General features: G+C 39.9%; 1 protein-coding gene across 1 annotated transcript in view; it reads left to right on the top strand.

The window, feature by feature from the left end:
* Positions 1–18,610, top strand: part of LOC126354305 (transcription factor SOX-10-like) — a 205,354-nt gene that overhangs the window by 108,885 nt on the left and 77,859 nt on the right. Inside the window, exon 3 of the mRNA XM_050003860.1 lies at positions 14,802–14,979. Coding sequence (XP_049859817.1) covers positions 14,802–14,979 — 178 coding nt within the window. The remainder of the gene's footprint in view (positions 1–14,801; positions 14,980–18,610) is intronic.

Genomic DNA, 18,610 nt, shown 5'->3' with positions numbered 1-18,610 from the left:
TCAAAGAATAACTGCTTTTGAAAGTAAATTACAGTAAGAAAGATGTTTTCTTGAAGTGAAATGTTCAGTATAAAAAGTGTGTGCTTTAATATCTAAGTATTTTAGCATTTAAGTTTGTTGGTTATGGAAAGCGCTTTTCTAAACGTCCCCCATGGCAAAAAATTGTTTTAGCTTCCTTGAAGTCATTTTCTGGGCTTTTTCTCTTTTAAAAACGTAATGTATAAGGATGTAGTAGTCAAAAATAAATTCCAATGTCTGCACCAATGTTGTTTACATGGAGTAATACTTATTTGAAGAAGCAACTTAAACACTAGCTAGAAATTAGTCAAACTTCATACTTCTGGTTTTCCAATACTTCGCTGTTTCATTGCCTTCATACGCTGGCGATCGTAAGTACATATTTTAAACCACTAACTGAACTTGGAACTGAGCTGTCCTAGCTTCAGTATAATACTATTCATACTGCGTTTCTTTCTAACCGCTGGCTAAGATTTTAGGGAAAGAATCCAGTAGTATGATTTACTTATCCAACAGACATAACACACCGTCAAATCCTGTAAAAAGGGTAACTCTATTGATTAGCTTTTACTATTAACAGAACTACCTTCCCATAGTGTACATTATTTGGAAAATAAGCTATATTTAGTAAGAGGGTTATATATGGCACATAGAGAAAGATTTATCTGTTATTTAGGTAAAAGCATACTATATTACAATAGTAGTGGTAGGGGTAAAGGTGGTACCCGTGGCTTACTTGATACCGGCCTCTCTCCGAAGGGATGAAAACCTCTGACCTGCCTCCAAACTGAACACTGTTCATTAACACAGGGCTTCCGTCTTCGCTGGGAAAATGCTTCAATCTGTGGTGCCTATGGCAAAAGACTCACTGTAAGCCACGTTTGGAGTAAGTCCTTGTGCTACGACGAGAGGACAGCGGCTATTGTAACTCGAGACCTGAGTTCTGTTTTAGCTAAAGATACGACAAATGTTACAAAGCATTTAAAATTTCGTGCATTAAAGGCTGTGGTCGGAGGTTCAAGTGTGTTGCAGAGTGGCTGTCATCCCTTCTTGTTAGTGATCGGCTAGTCACGTACATCTAATATAGTATCCCAATCACTTCTTCATTGGATTTGTCAAGCTTAACGTCTAAGAAGTAACGTAGGGACACTTTTTTTTATTTAGTTTGTGTGCGTGTATGTGTGTGTGTGTGTGTGTGTGTGTGTGTGTGTGTGTGTGTGTGTGTGTGAGTAGATCTCAACAAAAGAACTTCAAAGAAATTACGTTTTCTTTCAGTATACAGGGTGGTCTATTGATAGTGACCAGGCCAAATATCTCACAAAATAAGCATCAAACGAAAAAAATACAAGGAATGAAATTCGTCTAGCTTGAAGGAGGAAACCAGATGGTGTTATGGTTGGATCCCTAGATGGCACTGCCATAGGTCAAACGAATATCAACTGCGATTTTTTTTAAATAGGAACCCCCATTTTTTTATTACATATTCGTGTAGTACGTAAAGAAATATGAATGTTTTAGTTGGACCACTTTTTTCGCTTTATAACAGATGGCGCCGTAATAGTCACAAAAGTACGTAAAAGTACGTGGTACCACGTAACATTCCGCCATGTGCGGACGGTATTTGCTTCGTGACACATCACCCGTGTTAAAATGGACTGTTTACCAACTGCGGAAAAGGTCGATATCGTGTTGATGTGTGGTTATTGTGATAAAAATGCCCAACTGGCGTGTGTTATGTATGCTGGTCGGTATTCTGGACGACATCATCCAAGTGTCCGGACCGTACGCCGGATAGTTACGTTATTTAAGGAAACAGGATGTGTTCAGCCACATGTGAAACGTCAAGCACAACCTGTAATAAATGATGTCCAAGTAGGTGTTTTAACTGCTGTCGCGGCTAATCCGCACATCAGTAGCAGTCAAATTGCGCGAGAATCGGGGATCTCCAAACGTCGGTGTTGAGAATGCTACATCAACATCTATTGCACCCGTACCATATTTCTATGCACCAGGTATTGCTTGGCGACGACTTTGAACGTCGTGTACAGTTCTGTCATTGGGCACAAGAGAAATTACGGGACGATGACAGATTTTTTGCAGGCGTTCTATTTAGCGAACAAGCGTCATTCACCAACAGCGGTAACGTAAACCGGCATAATATGCACTATTGGGCAACGGAAAATCCACGATGGCTGCGATGTACTTCCAACATGATGGATGTCCGGCACATAGCTCGCGTTCGCTTGAAGCGGTATTGAATAGCATATATCATGACAAGTGGATTGGTCGTCGAAGCACCATACCATGGCCCACACGTTCACCGGATCTGAAGTCCCCGGATTTCTTTATGTGGGGAAAGTTCAACGATATTTGCTCTGTTGATCCACCGACAACGCCTGACAACATGCGTCAGCGCATTGTGAATGCATGTGCGAACATTACGGAAGGCGAATTACTCGCTGTTGAGAAGAATGTCGTTACACGAATTGCCAAGTGCATTGAGGTTAACGGACATCATTTTGAGCATTTGCTGCATTAATGTGGTATTTACAGGTAATCACGCTGTAACAGCACGCGTTCTTAGAAACGATAAGTTCACAAAGGTACATGTATCACAGTGGAACAACCGAAATAAAATGTTCAAACGTGCCTATGTTCTGTATTTTAATTTAAAAAACCTACCTGTTACCAACTGTTCGTCTAAAATTGTGAGCCATTTGTTTGTGACTATTACCGCGCCATCTATCACAAAGCGAAAAAAGTCGTCCAACTAAAACATTCATATTCCTTTACATACTACACGAATATGTAATAAAAATGGAGGTTCCTATTTTTAAAAAACGCAGTTGATATCCGTTTCACCCATGGCAGCGCCATCTAGCGGGCCAACCATAGCGCCATCTGGTTTTCCCCTTCAAGCTAGACAAGTTTTGTTCTATGTAGTTATTCGTTTGACACTCATTTCGTGAGATATTTGGCCCGGTCACGATCAATGGATCACCCTGTAGTTTATTTTGATTTATACTGGGTCTAACGACACTGGTCTCCTTATATTTCATTGTGGCACTAAAGATATCGACGTATGCGCCCAAATAATCCTGCTGTCGTCATCGTCGTCGTCGCGACCGCAGCTCGTGTCCCATGGTTAACATAGCTGTCTCTAGATCTTGCGGTCCTCAGTTCGATTCCGGACACAGTCGGAGGTTTTCTGCGCTCGGGACTGGATGGTTGTGTTGTTCTTATTTCATCTTATCTTCATCGACGTGCAAGTCACCGAAGTGATCTCAAATAGAAAGATTTGCAATTTACGGACGAACAAGCTAAGACTGCGTCTCCACGTCAACAATACCATACCATCATTTTATTTCATCTTCTTTATCATTTGCTTCAACTCAGTAAGACAACGCAACAACAACATTGCGTAATAAAGGCCAGTCACTGTTTTATATTTTCCTAATAGCCAAAGACAACGACATCGAACAAGTAAAAGAAAAATTTCTCCTATCCGAAAAACCAATGCAGTTTTATCTTTGATAACGTGCTCTTTTTAGTGCCTTCAGAATTACGCTTCAGATCTTCGAAACACTATTTAAAGCACCCTCCTGCGAGTGTTTCCGACCTCCTTACAACAAAGGCGCCATGAATTTTGCAATCAGCCTCCTTATATGCAGAATTCCATTCTCGTACGCAGAACTCCATTCCAGATTACACTTCCATATGAGCTCCCTTTCATCTCAAAAATCACGTGAATTTTAAGAAGACTCTTTTATTGGTCATTTCATTAAATGGCTCTTTAACTGAACTCACAGAAGGTGACAAGTCAGCGATGTTTGTACGATCACGATTAAATTCAGGTAACCAATAATAAGGCAACCCTCAATCGCATCCGAAAATTGATCAGCAGAAGTTTTTGTAAAATACTTCTTCCTCATATTCCATGATGATATCCAGTTACCCTATCAAAAAAGGTTAAATGATTTCTACATAACATGGGACGAACATCTAAACTTCGAAGAAGAAACTGTGACAACCTGCAGGAAATAACTCTCGTCTTCACGCAATTCAAAAACTTAGGAACATATTTTCACCTAAAATTCTTTAAGAACGTAGTGTTATGATAAAATTATTAACACAGTTACTGCTTATGATCTTACAGTAATATCTACATTCTTTATTATAACTATTACTGTTATTATTATTATTATTATTACGTACCGTTCATGTACCTGTGCTATGAACTATGCTGTGATAGCTCTCCCAGTAAGTCTAGATTTAAGAGGGCGCCTAGAGACCCCAACCTTACGTAGTAAAGTAAATGCAAAAATAAAAATAAAATAAAAAAAAGCGCTGGTGCACATTCACTACGAACTTCTCTCTTTTCAATTTGTATTTAGACTATAAGCCATTAAAAACAGCGTTTTATCATTGGCCAGTACTCCTCTTCAACCATTCCTGCGAAATGTATGACATGCACAGTTTGTTGCTATTTAGCAGAAATGTAAGAGACTTGTCAACCCATCCTGCTAAGAAATAGTACATCAGTGATGACTTGTCTATCCCATTGTAATACTTCATGATTTACATTTTATTATATTATTTAAGTTTTAATTCATACAGAAATATTCTAGATCATTCCAGCCATTCTTTCCCTCGTCTTTAGATTGAAGTCCTCTGCTATCTTTGTGCTATACACTACAAAACATAGTGATGGTGATGATGATGACAAATCCCATACTTCTTAACAGAGTGTAAGGGAGCATAATATGCCGATTCAGATGTTATCTATACAATGACGTGTTCATGGAACCTACGTTTGTCATTATTTCGAATGGAGCTGCATGGAAAGGTATATTCACTTATTAAAATATAACATTTACTTAGCTGATTACCTTGAAGCTGGCTTCGTTGTCTTGTTATCGACGTACGATAATGTTCACAGATCTGGTTTGTACGAAGAACATTTCCATCTACTAGGATTATGAATAACCGTTGAATCACTCAATACAAAACGAAATAAACGTCTGCACCTTTCAAAATTTGTATTTTAACTCTTCAAATAACGAAATGTAACATCATTTGCTTCCTTGAGCTATTACTTTCCAATTACAAAGTCTGCTTTCTACAGTATCACAAACACCACTTGCCTCTGTTACTCCACAACGCCCCGCCAAATATAGAAAAGAAAAATACACAGATAACATTTGAAGGAACGAGGTTTAAATCGTTATCAAAGACATAAGTTGATGAATATTCAGCATAACTTAGTAGATTTAAATATACATATTTTTATGTCAAAACTTCTAAATTTCTACTAGACGTATATGATGCAAACAGTTGTGCATGGAATATTTTACTTTCGTGGATGTAGTTTTGTAAAAGCTTTTTGATTTATAAAATGAAATTACCGATACTCATCCATATCGAAGAATTCAGAATATGTTCGGGCTTGATTACATCACAAGAGCGAATATAACCTCTGCAAGTAACGTGAGCTCAGATCACCTCCAGCAAACAAAGACAGAATCGTCATGAACAGCAAAATACACAATCAGAGTTCTAAAATCAAAGTCTAAGTACGGAAAGGGAGACAACATCTGCATTTGTGAATAGACGTAGGGCGGCTTCGATAATAAGGCACGAGCAGCCGATCCAGCCACCGTGTCAGGTACTTATTTTATGTTTTGGGTCAACCGCCGATACCAGCTACATCTACAACTATATCCATATTACGAAAACCACTGCAGAGTGCATAGCAGAGGGTACTTCCCATTGTACTCTCGAATAAGGTGTCTACCCCCTTCATTCGCATATGGAGCACAGTTACGATGACTATTGAAATGTGACGCGTTTGGCGCGACTTGCGGCATCGCGCGTCCAGCCTCAGGAACTATCCACTGCGCAGATGCTGTCGTAGCATTCTCAGAAGCGTGGCGAGATATTAGTCTAATTTTGCTGTGGGCCGATGCCACACTATTTTCTCATTTACCATAAATTACTTTTTTAGTTGTCTTCCTCGTGGTAACCATGTTTATCACGCACGCTAGTCGATAACTCGATGACGAATATACCGTTTTGCTTCGAACAAAAAAAGACACTCTGCGGTGGAATATGTAGGCGCATTTGTAGTTGGGGAAAGAGCATGTTACGGTGTCGAATCAAGTGAGCTACGCTGAGGAGGAATAAAACTGGGTAAAGTTTGGACTGTGATCCTGGATCAGTATTGTTAATTTTTTATAATGAAGTTGGAAATAAAATTGTGTATAATCTCAGACTTTTACCAAAGATACGTTTCCTTTGTCAAACTGCACTCAAAGACAAGAAAAAGAACGCACCATGAAGGAATTATCCTAATGGGATCGCAATCGGTAGATATGGTAGGTGTGATGTACGTGTATAGACTAACAAATGTTACAGTTTCAGGAAAACTGTATGATTTATTCAAGTGAAATAGTTTCACAAACAGAGAAAGTAAATGACACGTTGGTCCACGTCTGAACCTTTTACAAGGAGTTATTCGGCTTGGCATTGACAGATTTGTTGGATGTTCTCCTGAGGGAATCGTGCTAAATTCTGTGCAGTTGGCGCGACAGAGCTTAAATATCCTGAGATGGGGGAGAACCAACTGGGGGAGAGATCCAGCGAACTTGCTGACCAAGGTAGGGTTTGGCAAGCACGAAGGTAAGCAGTAGAAGCTCTCGCCGAGTGCAGGCGGGCATTATCTTACTGGAATGTAAGCCCGGGATGGCTTGACATCAAGGGCAACAAAGCGGGGCGTAGAATATAGTCGACGCCACCGCTGTGCCGGATGATAAACTAAGGGGTCCTGCTATGAAAAGAGATGGCACCACAGACCATGAATCCTGGTTGTTGGGCCGTATGGTGGCGACAGTCAGTTTGGTATCCCACCGGTTTCCGGGGCGTCTCCTGACACATCTTCGGACTGGGATCTCATTGACTGGAGTAGAATTGTCTTCAGTGATGGTTCTTGCTTCTAACTGAGCCCCGATGAGCAGTAAAGGCGTGTCTGGAGTGTATTATAAGCGTATATGCAGCTATATAGTTTCTATAAATTTTCCGCCGACCTTACGGAGGAAGAAATGGAGTTTGATACTTAATCTGCTGGAATAGCGAATCACATCTGCAAAATTTCATGCCGTAAGATTATTTTGTACTAACAATGCGTGACTCCTTTCTGTGGAAGTATCACTTAACTTTCCTTATTTTCACAGTACGGGATAGACTCCTGCTCACAAGTAGGATATAAGGAAACGGCTGCTACGCTGTTCAAATGACCAGGTCGATTGTAAATGATTCCAAGGCAAGCCAACACAGAACGTGAAACGTATACAAAGAAGAGCAATAACAACGTTTGTGAACAATAAATATTACAGGTATGCTGAGCAATTCGTCAAAAAGAGATTCTGTATAATTTTCACAAACATTTAATAAAACTGTGAGGAATATTTCGAAATTTATAAGAATAACTTACGGTACTGGATCATAAGGTTAGTAAAACTTCTTCCGGCATGAAGGTCTAGTTTCCGATTCATGAATACAATGAGGCAAAATTTAAAAAAGGAAAAATAGCTTTCACTGTGTTCTTTTTAAAGCCTTACAGATACCGTTATGGACGTAGACTTGTCAATTTGTTGATTAAACATCGTCGAATGCAACATCTGTCGTCAGTCTTCAGTTAAACAGCGGAAATCGTGAGTGAAATATTTTTTGGCACTGTATTTTGTTGCTTTTACGTGTAATTTACATTGCGTATTCGAAGTGATGGATAGGAATCAGCAGAGTATTCATTCCAACATCCTACTTTCAGTGACTGGAAGCTCTTGAATCCGATGCATCCTCTTCTTTTCATTGTTCTCCGTTATTAGAACAGAACACAATCGGAATTTTCAAATTATTCGTAGGAACACATTTTTGTTATGTGCAAACACATTCATTAAGTAGAAATGATCATGTTTTAAATAACTGTTCTTCTTGTACTTTGAAGAATAGTAAAATACGATTTGAATTGTCTTTTTTACAAATTATTGAAGAATAACGTATTTCCTAGAACTGTTCGGCTTACTGCACTCAATTTTCAAGATTATGTCTCCTTGTTCGAAAGATACTTGTGTCCCGTCTTCGTACGTCCATCGAAGATCTGCAGTTGATGCAGACAGGCATGCTTCTGAATTAGGTTCAGTCATTTAATCTGTTGCAGGTCTTCGATGTGTCCCTGCGAAACGTAAGATGAGTTAGCTCTTGTCCTTTCTTTCTATCCATAGCGCAGGATGAAGTGTTACCAGAAAAGATACTGAAGTAGCAAAGAAACACTTGTAATTAAATCCAGTCATAATATTCATTTTTCCTCCTCTTACAACGATAAAGCGAAATTTCTCAACATAGCTACAGTTCTGCTAAAATATTGTGTTGGCGGTGAGAACGGTTAGAGGATACTTCCAATAATATAACTGAAAAGAGAGTAACTTATCAAATCTTTCCAGACTTAGACATAATCGGTTTGATAGTTCTTCTTTCAACGATCCTCATTTAGTATCGCACTTCCATACGAAACTCTGATAATGTTTCCATTTTCCATGCAATCCGAAATTCTGCACCCAATTCACCCTCAATGTTCTCCACAAGACGCATTATACTTGAGAAAAGTCTGTCTTACTGTTATCGAGAAAAATTCCAGTCGCGGTCCGTTAGAGGCACCCAGTATATTCCCTGGCAGATAGATCTTTTCTCTTCCAGTTCATTACACTTAAATCGTCCAATGCCTGTTCCCTTTTAGTAACAATGATAGGACGCCATGTTTTTGCTGGTGTTTTGAATGATACCATATCTTCCTCAGAATCTAACTCAGAACATGTACCTAGCCACCATTGTTTGGATAATTAGCCTGAGCCCACATTCCCTCGAACCGTGCCAAGTTCTTGACTTTTTCCTCTCTAGCTCTTTCCTTCTTACTTGTTTCCTATTTGTCCCTTGTATCCGTTGTGCTCGAGCATTATGAGTTAGCCACACGGCCGTATTTCGATTCGAATTCTTTGGCATTCGCTGCCACTGCTCCGATTTATACGTCTCGTCTAAAGGCGTTCTTCTATCTCGAAATTAATGTTTATTCGGTGAACTAACTGGCCTGTCTACGAGGAAAAGAAAGCGGGTCTTCTTAAGCTCTAATGCATCAAGTTCCGAAGAGATAGTCCATTGTTAAAGCGTTGTGAACTCTCGTTGTACGCTCCATCGCCTTCGCTACAACCAAGCCCTGAGTACCCTCAAGTGTTGGTTTGACGCGCTACTCCTTACCACTAACAATCCGGAAACCAATTAGTGTACATTGTGTCACGCCATCTTCTGCTCATTTTTTGTTTAATTCCTTAGATCATTAGTATTTGACACCATGTACTGTGGCCCCGAGTAGGCTGTAACAATTACGCTGGCGCAATTTAACGTTGCCTCGTGTTCCAGTGGCGGATAAGCTGCTGCTTCCATGACGAGGAAGATACATTTTGCTTCTACAATAGTCTATTCTTGTCTTACTAACTAAAAAGTTGAAGCACGTATTAACGGCTAACTCTAAATGCGTTCTATACTATTTACTCTAAATATACTACTCTTCGAAAATTCAGTGAGTCTGGTAGCATATGTAGAGCTGCAGATTACATGACTCCAGTGAACACTGCTTTTGTAGCCCTTATTTTAAAATTTCTTTAAAATAAATCATTATTGGGCAGTATCAGGTGACTTCTGTTTGTTTTTCCTTTTGACTTTTTTCATAACACTGAAAGCTTTTACAACTTCACGTTCTCCTGGTATCGTATAGCAACGACATGTAACAAGAAGTCCACGGAATTTTTACCGGGAATATGAAATGTGGGCTCTCAGTGGCAGGCAAACGTATTTCGACTCTTTGTCACTGCTTGTGTGCTATTCCGCAGGTTGTGTTTTTCTCAGATAGGTGGCAACATCAGTCTGCATCATGACTTGCCTAATCCACCAAATACAGATGTTTGTGGCTTGGAGTTGGATGAAGCACGATGTTGAATTTTAAAAAGTTACTGATTGAAAACCCATGCAAGGTGCTTTTTTCTGTTTATCACTCATTATTTCCAAAATTTCTGTTTTACATCATGGTCATTTCGTTATATATAACAATACGTAGGGCGAGGTATTTAATTCTGAAAGTTCAAACTCACCTTAGGACTTTCGCTTTCTCGAACCTCACATAGCCTTCTCATTTATCTACACTTCTCACAATATCTGCTACCATACTCAGCTATGCTATTCATTTGCAGTTTATTATAAATCGATTATTGTTTCATCATACATTTACGTTCTGTAAAAGTATGGCTAATCTTATTTCATTTATATTATAAATCTATAAGTTATTTATATTTATAACATGTAGGTAATTGCTATGTTACAAAATTCAGTTCTTACGTAATTGAATTTTTACTCATAGCCTAACTTTTCTCACCCTGTGACACCTACTCACTCCGATTGCTTACATTTATTTGAACTTAGTTCCTCTGTTTTCCACTATGCCACGATTTCACTGACAAATATAGTCTTTACTATGTGTGGTATGCAGCTCACATACAAATAGTTTTTACAGAGGAACTGCCGTCGATAATCAGATATTGTCTTATTGCCGTCTTGTACGCCCAAACTCTATCGTTTATTACTGAATTATTGAAATTCAATTTAGTTCGTGGAAACAAATATCTGACAGGAATGGAGGGAGGGGGCCTGGCCTTTTCGTTTAGACTGTTGACTGTTGTCCTTTTTCATAGAGTGTCATATTGTAGACCTACATAATCCAATATAATAGTAGAATGCCTTGTAAAATGGGAAGCATCAAGAAATCAAGATTTTAGTGAAAAAAGGATATATTTTTCTGAATTTTGAGAAGCTAGCTGTAATGAAAGTCGTTAACAGGTGATAGAATTAGAACAGGTGATTTATTTTATAGAACAGAATATATACAAAGTTTCAAATGTTGTGATAAATTCGATTTGATTTACTTTTCTGTAATACAACCTTTACAAATTCCTTAAAATCGAAGTTAACATTAGTTCTAAGAAATGAGATATTATGAGGTACCTTTAGATCTGCTTCAAAACATTCCCATACTGTATAATATGATAATTTTAGGAACTGAAGCAAAGGCAATGGCTATCAGCTGAAATAAAATCTTTCAAGAGTATAAGTTGCAATCAATAATAAAATAGTGGAACAAGCAAGAAGATTTACACATTTTAACAACTAAGTTTTGCAATTTTTAACCTAAATTGCCGCAGACAAATAATTAAGAAAGTATAAGTAATTGGATCAAACATTAAGCGGAATCTTTGGTTAAAAATGAGAAAAGAAACACAAATAACAGTTCACAATGTCATTTTAGAATATACTCTCAGCTATTGAATTTAATGTTGGACTCTTCAACGAAATGATAAAGCCAAACTGAATAACGCTGACTTTGAGGGACAGAGTTCGAAATAAAAAGACAGGAAAAGAAGAAAACGTACGTAATTTACAGATAGATTGATCTAATTTTAGACAAGTTTCCAAATAAAGTGATCCAATATAAACACGAAGGAAGAAGAGTCTTAAAAAGACTGTATTGTTGATACAGCATAATCATAGAAAGTTGAATACCAAATACTCCTAAACTATACTGATTTTAGAGACGAGTGAATTATCAGTATGGCTGATAATGCACATAATATAGATTCTGTGGGCAATATTGACAACAAAGGAAATAGAAGAAAGATTCGACCAATTGGCAAAGAGGTCACTGCGGGAGAGTAATGACTGTCATTTTTTCTTCTCGTTCCTGTTATTTCTCTTCAAGACTGGCAATGGCGGGTCGTGTCACGGTTACTGAATGTATCTGCTTGAGAAGGTATTATTTTCCTTACAGTGCATTATGGCGTCTATATCTATACTCAAAATTTGGAACATTCAGATATAGTTTTTAGTTTCTGTTAACGCTTTCCGTGTAGCTTCGGTATTATTCTAATACTGAGAAGAAATGAATATACTACGATGTTTTTTCAAGATTAAGGGAAAATTCGTTTACACAGAATCATTCATATATACACACATAAAAAAAAAGTTTTGCATCACTCCAGTTCCCAGAGCTCTTGAAGATAGACGTTGACTGTGGATATTGTATCACAGACACAGTCTCTTTGACTGTTCAGAGATGTCACTAAACCCTCCCAAAGACGTAAACAACCAGGGACTCCTACAGCCGATCAGTTCCAGTCATTCCAGCAGGAAGGAGGTACACGACCTGTATTGTCTGTAGTTCAACCATGCCTAGCGGTAAATACCGCCGTTCCATCGCGTCCGCATTGTTACTTTGTGCCAGGAAGGGCTCTCAACAAAGGAAGTGTCCAGGCATTTCAAAGTAAACCAAAGCGATGTTGTTCGGACATGGAGGAGATACAGAGAGACAGGAACTGTCGATGACATGCCTCGCTCAGGTCAACCCACCGAGCGAGGTGGCGCAGTGGTTAGCACACTGGACTCGCATTCGGGAGGACGACGGTTCAATCCCGTCTCCGGCCATCCTGATTTAGGTTTTCCGTGATTTCCCTAAATCGTTTCAGGCAAATGCCGGGATGGTTCCTTTGAAAGGGCACGGCTGATTTCCTTCCCAGTCCTTCCCTAACCCGAGCTTGCGCTCCGTCTCTAATGACCTCGTTGTCGACGGGACGTTAAACACTAACCACCACCACCACCACCATCAGGTCAGCCAAGGGCTAGTACTGCAGTGGATGACCGTACCCACGGATTATGGTTCGGAGGAACCCTGACAGCAACGCCACCATGTTGAATAATGCTTTTCGTACAGCCACAGGACGTCGAGTTACGACTCAAACTGTGAGCAATAGGTTGCATGATGTGCAACTTCACTCCCTACGTCCATGGCGAGGTCCAACTTTGCAACCACGACACCATGCAGCGCGGTACAAATGGGCGCAGCTACATGCCGAATGGCATCACGTTCTCTTCACTGCTGAGTGACGCATATGATGCCTTCAACCAGACAATCGCCACTGAAGTGTTTGGAGGCAACCCGGTCAGGCTGAACGCCTTAGACACAATGTCCAGGGAATACAGCTAGGTGGAAGTTCCCTGCTGTTTTGGGGTGGCATTTGTGGGGCCGACGTACATCGCTGGTGGTCATGGAAGGCGCCGTAACGGCTGTACGATACGTGAATGCCATCCTCCGACCGATAGTGCAACCATATCGGCTGCATATTGGCCTGCATCATGCACATCTTGTGAACTACTTCCTTTATGATAACATCGCTTGACTAGAGTGGTCAGCATGTTCTCCAGACATGAGCCCCATCGAACATGCCTGGGATAGATTGAAAAGCGCTGTTTATGGACGACGTGACCCACCAACCTCTCTGAGGGATCTACGCCGAGTGGCGATTGAGGATCGGGACAATCTGGACCAACAGTGCCTTGATTGACTTGTGGATAATATGCCACGACGAAGACAGCCAAGCATCAATGCAAGAGGACATGCTACTGGGTATTAGAGGTACCGGTGTGTACAGCAATCTGGACCACGACCTCTGCAGATCTCGCTGTATGGTGGTACAACATGCAAAGTGTGGTTCTTATCAGCAGTAAAAAGGGCGGAAATGATGTTTATCTCTATTCCAAGTTTCTGTACAGGAGCTGGAACTCTCGGAACTGAGGTGATTCAAAACTTTTTTTGATGTGTGTATTATTTTTTAAGCCAATTTTCCTTTTCCTCAACAGATACTAATCGTATGGGGGTGAGTGAGGTATCGTAACAAAGGTTTTTAAACAGGTTTCTGGCATCGCAAACTGATTTTGCCCTTTGCTTCCTATTTGTTTAACGTAAAGAAGACTTTAACTGTCATAGGCAAAAGAGCATTATAGATGCCCAGCTTCAGACCTATATTTTACAAAGCCAAGTTATTAACCTCGAGTAAGAGACTCTCTTTTCATTTTATCTTATTACACACACTATATTGTTTTAAAGTACTTATTAATCGGATAATTTTACACAGCATTGTCATAGATTATACCTTAGGTTAGTTAAGTTTAAGTAGTTCTAAGTCTAGGGGACTGATGACCTCAGATGTGCTTAGAGCCATTTGAACCATTTGTATTTAGCCTTTTCAAAGGTAATTAAATCAACAAAGTTTTTGTGTCGCTTAAAGAGAATAGAAAGCAAAAAGATTACATTCTAGGGTCAAATATCGTGTACTCCTAGGTATTGAAATACTCTGTAAGCAGTCTTGTTCAAATATACCGATATGTGCTTGGAAATGTATATACAAGGATGTATCATAAATTCATGATTAAAATTTTACATCGTTCGGTTTCCTTTTCAACATGTTTTCTCTGCAGTCCCACAACTTCCCTTTTCTGAACGACTCCACATATTCCAAGTAGGCTGCTGTCGTTATTTAAGACTATAAAAGAACGCAAGTCTCGCTTGGGTCACCTGGTCTGTTCATAATTTTTTAATAATGTTATCGAGAGTGTCTTTGTAATTGTATGTCTAAGAGACCCAATAAACTATTATAATATCTAGATAATTTCCAAAAAGTATTTAAATTATATGCAGAATCCTAATTTGAATGCTATTAAGATAAGTGTAAAAGTACCATCAGCAGACCCAAAATTGAACTGTGTGGGATACTAATTGGCTCCCTTTCCTGCCTTTTCTGAATAAGAAATTGTTTTTCGAGGAAATCGAGGTAACTGAGGATGTGTTTGCTCAGGGTACGACTGGACACTACTACCCGTGACGCAGAAGTCGTCAGCGAAGAGGAAGCAGCACATCAAGCGGCCGATGAACGCGTTCATGGTGTGGGCGCAGGCGGCGAGGCGCAAGCTCGCCGACCAGTATCCGCAGCTGCACAACGCCGAGCTCAGCAAGACGCTGGGGAAGCTCTGGAGGTGGGTCCTCAGTTTCCTTCCCCCATATTCACATACTTACGCCAAGCCGACGTAGCGCAAGTGAAGTTAGTTCCGTAGCGCAAAAGAAAGGTAAAGCCCACGGAGGGTCATCAGAACAAAACGACATTAGTGCTACTTGGTGATTATTACTGATACAAATTCCAACGAAAATCTTTTTTTGTTAAGATTACTGACTGTAGAAAGTATGGAAGTTAGAGACAATCCAATAGCTCATTATTCTTTCCCTGTACATATTTGTTCGGCGATATGTCAGGTCAAAAGGTATGTCCGGAATGGCTCAGAATGAACTGTGCCTTGAATGAGGTCTCGACATTGTTGGAGACATCCACATCTAAATATGAAAATTGTTGGTCAAGGTGCATGGCAGGGAGCTGCTTTTGTTGTACGATATGTGATGAATATTTGTGGTTCCATTCCTATTTGAGATTTTGGAAGAATTTTTCCCAATATATTTGTGTACAATCTCTTATTACTGTAACATTATCCTTAGGATCCGTATGGCAACGCGAATAACCTAGATGGTTCCTTCGAAATGAACACAGCAAATCTTCTTATCCATCTCCTTCCTATTCCTAGGTGGCTGAAGGTTATGCGTAGTTGCCATCCATAAAATACGTTCTTGACATTCTGTGAGTATGTTTCGCCGGATTCTTTCTTTGATTGTTTCTCAAATCAGCATTTATAATACTCTCTCCTCAGATCAACAAGCCTGCGACCAATGGCGCCTCCAATCTTTACACGGGCTCGACGTTTGTTATAAGTTTGACCTGATACAGAGAACCCACATAATTAACAGCATACATTGAGCCCGGTAAAAATATACAGTAAACAATGTACTTTGAAGGCAAACTGAAGATTCCCCGTATTCCTGCTCTAACATTCTCCGTGGTGTCTGTTTGTTCTATATCGTGTCTACCTACCACTTTCGCGCAACGACGCTCTGAGCGTGTCTTTTAGGGAATTGACTATTTTGAAACTGGGTCCTGTTGCTGGTAAGGAGACGCCAGACCACACATGACATGTAGAATTCAGAAGCGTTCAGTGAGACTAGCGATGATATAACCAAATACTTAATGATTTCAGCGTCAGCTCCACTGCACTCCCTGCTAAAGAATCTTAATACTAACTAAATTTAGTGAAAGGGGTTCAAGACTTTCCAATTTTTAGTTAGCTGGTAAAATAACGTCGAAAAATCAGTTAAGTTTACCACTGAAAATTTTATTCTACTCACAAAACATTGTTTATAAATTGCACCATTGATAAAAGGAGATGTTTTAATACAGGATGGTAAAAACCAACTGCGTTCAACAAAAATGTGAACGAATATTCCCTGAGTGGGTTTCCAAGTTCTACAATGGATGGAAGGATGACCTATGCCATATCACATCTATAATCTAGGTTTAAATTAAGTTTCACAAGAGAGAAAACTATCAAAATGGTCTACATTGACCCTCAATTATCTTTAATTACTTATCTAACTTGACATAAATTACAGTGGCGGATGTGGCTTCTCAATAACTATATAACAGAAAAATCATCGCGTTTCAGATTTTTACTGCAAGTGGCAAATGTGAACACCATGCACTATAATATCGACACTAGTATTACGAAAAAGGGGGTGTAACAGATGAGACTTCTGCACTTCTGAGTGAAGCTTTATGCGCTCAAAAATGCGGCATCGCATGCGTTCATTACCTTGTCGGTGTACGTTAGGGGGCGGCTGGAAGCACAGCTCCGCTCACCTCCCTGTCTCCTAAGCAACTCTCCTCCTAACTTCTCCTTACTACAATTTACCGAAGTTGGCTTAAAAAAAACTATCTGGCTGTGTTTTCATCTGACCAATCAGGGTCTCAATGTTAACCTTAAGCTCCGCCTACAAAAATTCTGTCTATCCAATGAGAAACGTTATACTTTTCGTGTTGGGGCAATGTTTTTAAAGTTTGCAACGTAACAGAGACGCGAAAAAGTCTCACGCTAAAACCTGCAGCTGGTGTGGTCCTTTTAGCGTTATCGTAAGATCTATACTGTTTTTCTGGATGGCTCTAGCTTTTAACATGGGCTGGGGGGTGGACCTAGCGGTTAGCTGGCGACGTGGGTGTCTGTCCCTTATCGTAGGGCCTTCAGCTTAACACGGTTCTGCTCTCGGCTTCTGTTCTCGCTTCTCCCCTCGGAACTGCGTCTGTCTCACGGTGGGAAGGTATGACATACATTTAAGCATTCTTGTGTTCGTCTGTGGTATTCCATTTGCTCACTCGTTACTCGTATTACTTTGGTTAATTTAATGTCACGATTTATTCGAAGCTATGTGACATACTACTGGATTTGCGTATCATGTCAGGGTTTTCATGGAAGATGTTGGATTTGCCTGACACCTTATACTGCTAATGAATTTATGCCTGTCGTACTCTTCGCCTAGTCCTGACCATACGAGATCAGTCCTAATCTTCACACAACTACCCCCAAGTAATTGTATATCAATTACAATCTTTTTCTGTGTTTTCTAAATAGTTGACTTAACATTTCTGTGCATCTGTGATCTGATGTTTTTGTCAAGGTGTAATATTGGTTATTGACACTGGATAAGCTAATTTCAAAAATGGTTGTCTGTCTGGCACGTACCTTCATGGAAAGTGAGCTGGACAAGAGGAAAACTGCACAGCATATTATAACACAAGAACACGCTCATAGCCGATGCGAAAAACCGATTTGACGCAGTGACTCAGACACTGCACTCGCTTTCCGCAGAACTGGAGTTCAGACCTCTACTCGGCCACTCAGATTTACGATTTCCGTTTATTCTGCCACCAAGATTTACGATTCCGGTGATTTTCCCTAAATCAGGCAGTGCCAATAAGCTAGATAATGTCTTCCAAATAAACGCAATAAATCTTCCACATCCTTGAGCTGTTCGAGGTTGTGCTCCGTTTCTGATATCCCAATAGCATACTTGCTGTTTTTTCCCTTTGGTCATACATTCTGAATAGAAACTAATTTACATCACTCTAATAGCTTAGACGCTTAAAACAGCGAAAAGTGAAATGATCGTATGGCATTGTTGGCCGGGAGACCCCATTCGGAGGAATTCGGCCACCGTATTGCAAGTCCCCTTTAGTTGACGCCACTACGGCGACTTGTGAGTCGATGATGATGAAAATGATGAAGAAGGACACACAACACCCAGTCCCCTGGCGGGAATCGAACCCGGGCCCCTGCGTGGTAGGCGGTAACGCTACCGCTACGCTACATAGGCGGAGAGAGCAGCGTATTTTTTGCGTAAATGAAATCTTGACTGTTACCTGCAAATGTGTTTTTAATTTCTTTCACTTTATTGTTTCTAGTACTGCATCCCTGTCAAGACTCTATTTTGTACAAAAAAAATTGCTTACTGAATGATATTCTTTGAGTTTGTTACGTTTTACTGAGGGTGGCGGAGGGGTTCCCATTCCATAATAGTTGGAAAGCGTTATAGACTGGGAATAGGTGTTTAGGAAAATCTTATGTTTCCCGGTCGATATGTCAGTGTAGTGGCCGATTTCAGAATCACGTGTAAGAATGCACCCTGGAGACCACAGTATTTAATTTCTGACATTTTTTTACAGTTTTTGTTGTT

Source organism: Schistocerca gregaria, chromosome 3, assembly GCF_023897955.1.
Source record: "Schistocerca gregaria isolate iqSchGreg1 chromosome 3, iqSchGreg1.2, whole genome shotgun sequence".
Taxonomy (NCBI): Eukaryota; Metazoa; Arthropoda; class Insecta; order Orthoptera; family Acrididae; genus Schistocerca; species Schistocerca gregaria.
The sequence above is the reverse complement of the archived record's forward strand: the minus strand, read 5'-3'. Positions and strand labels throughout refer to the sequence as shown.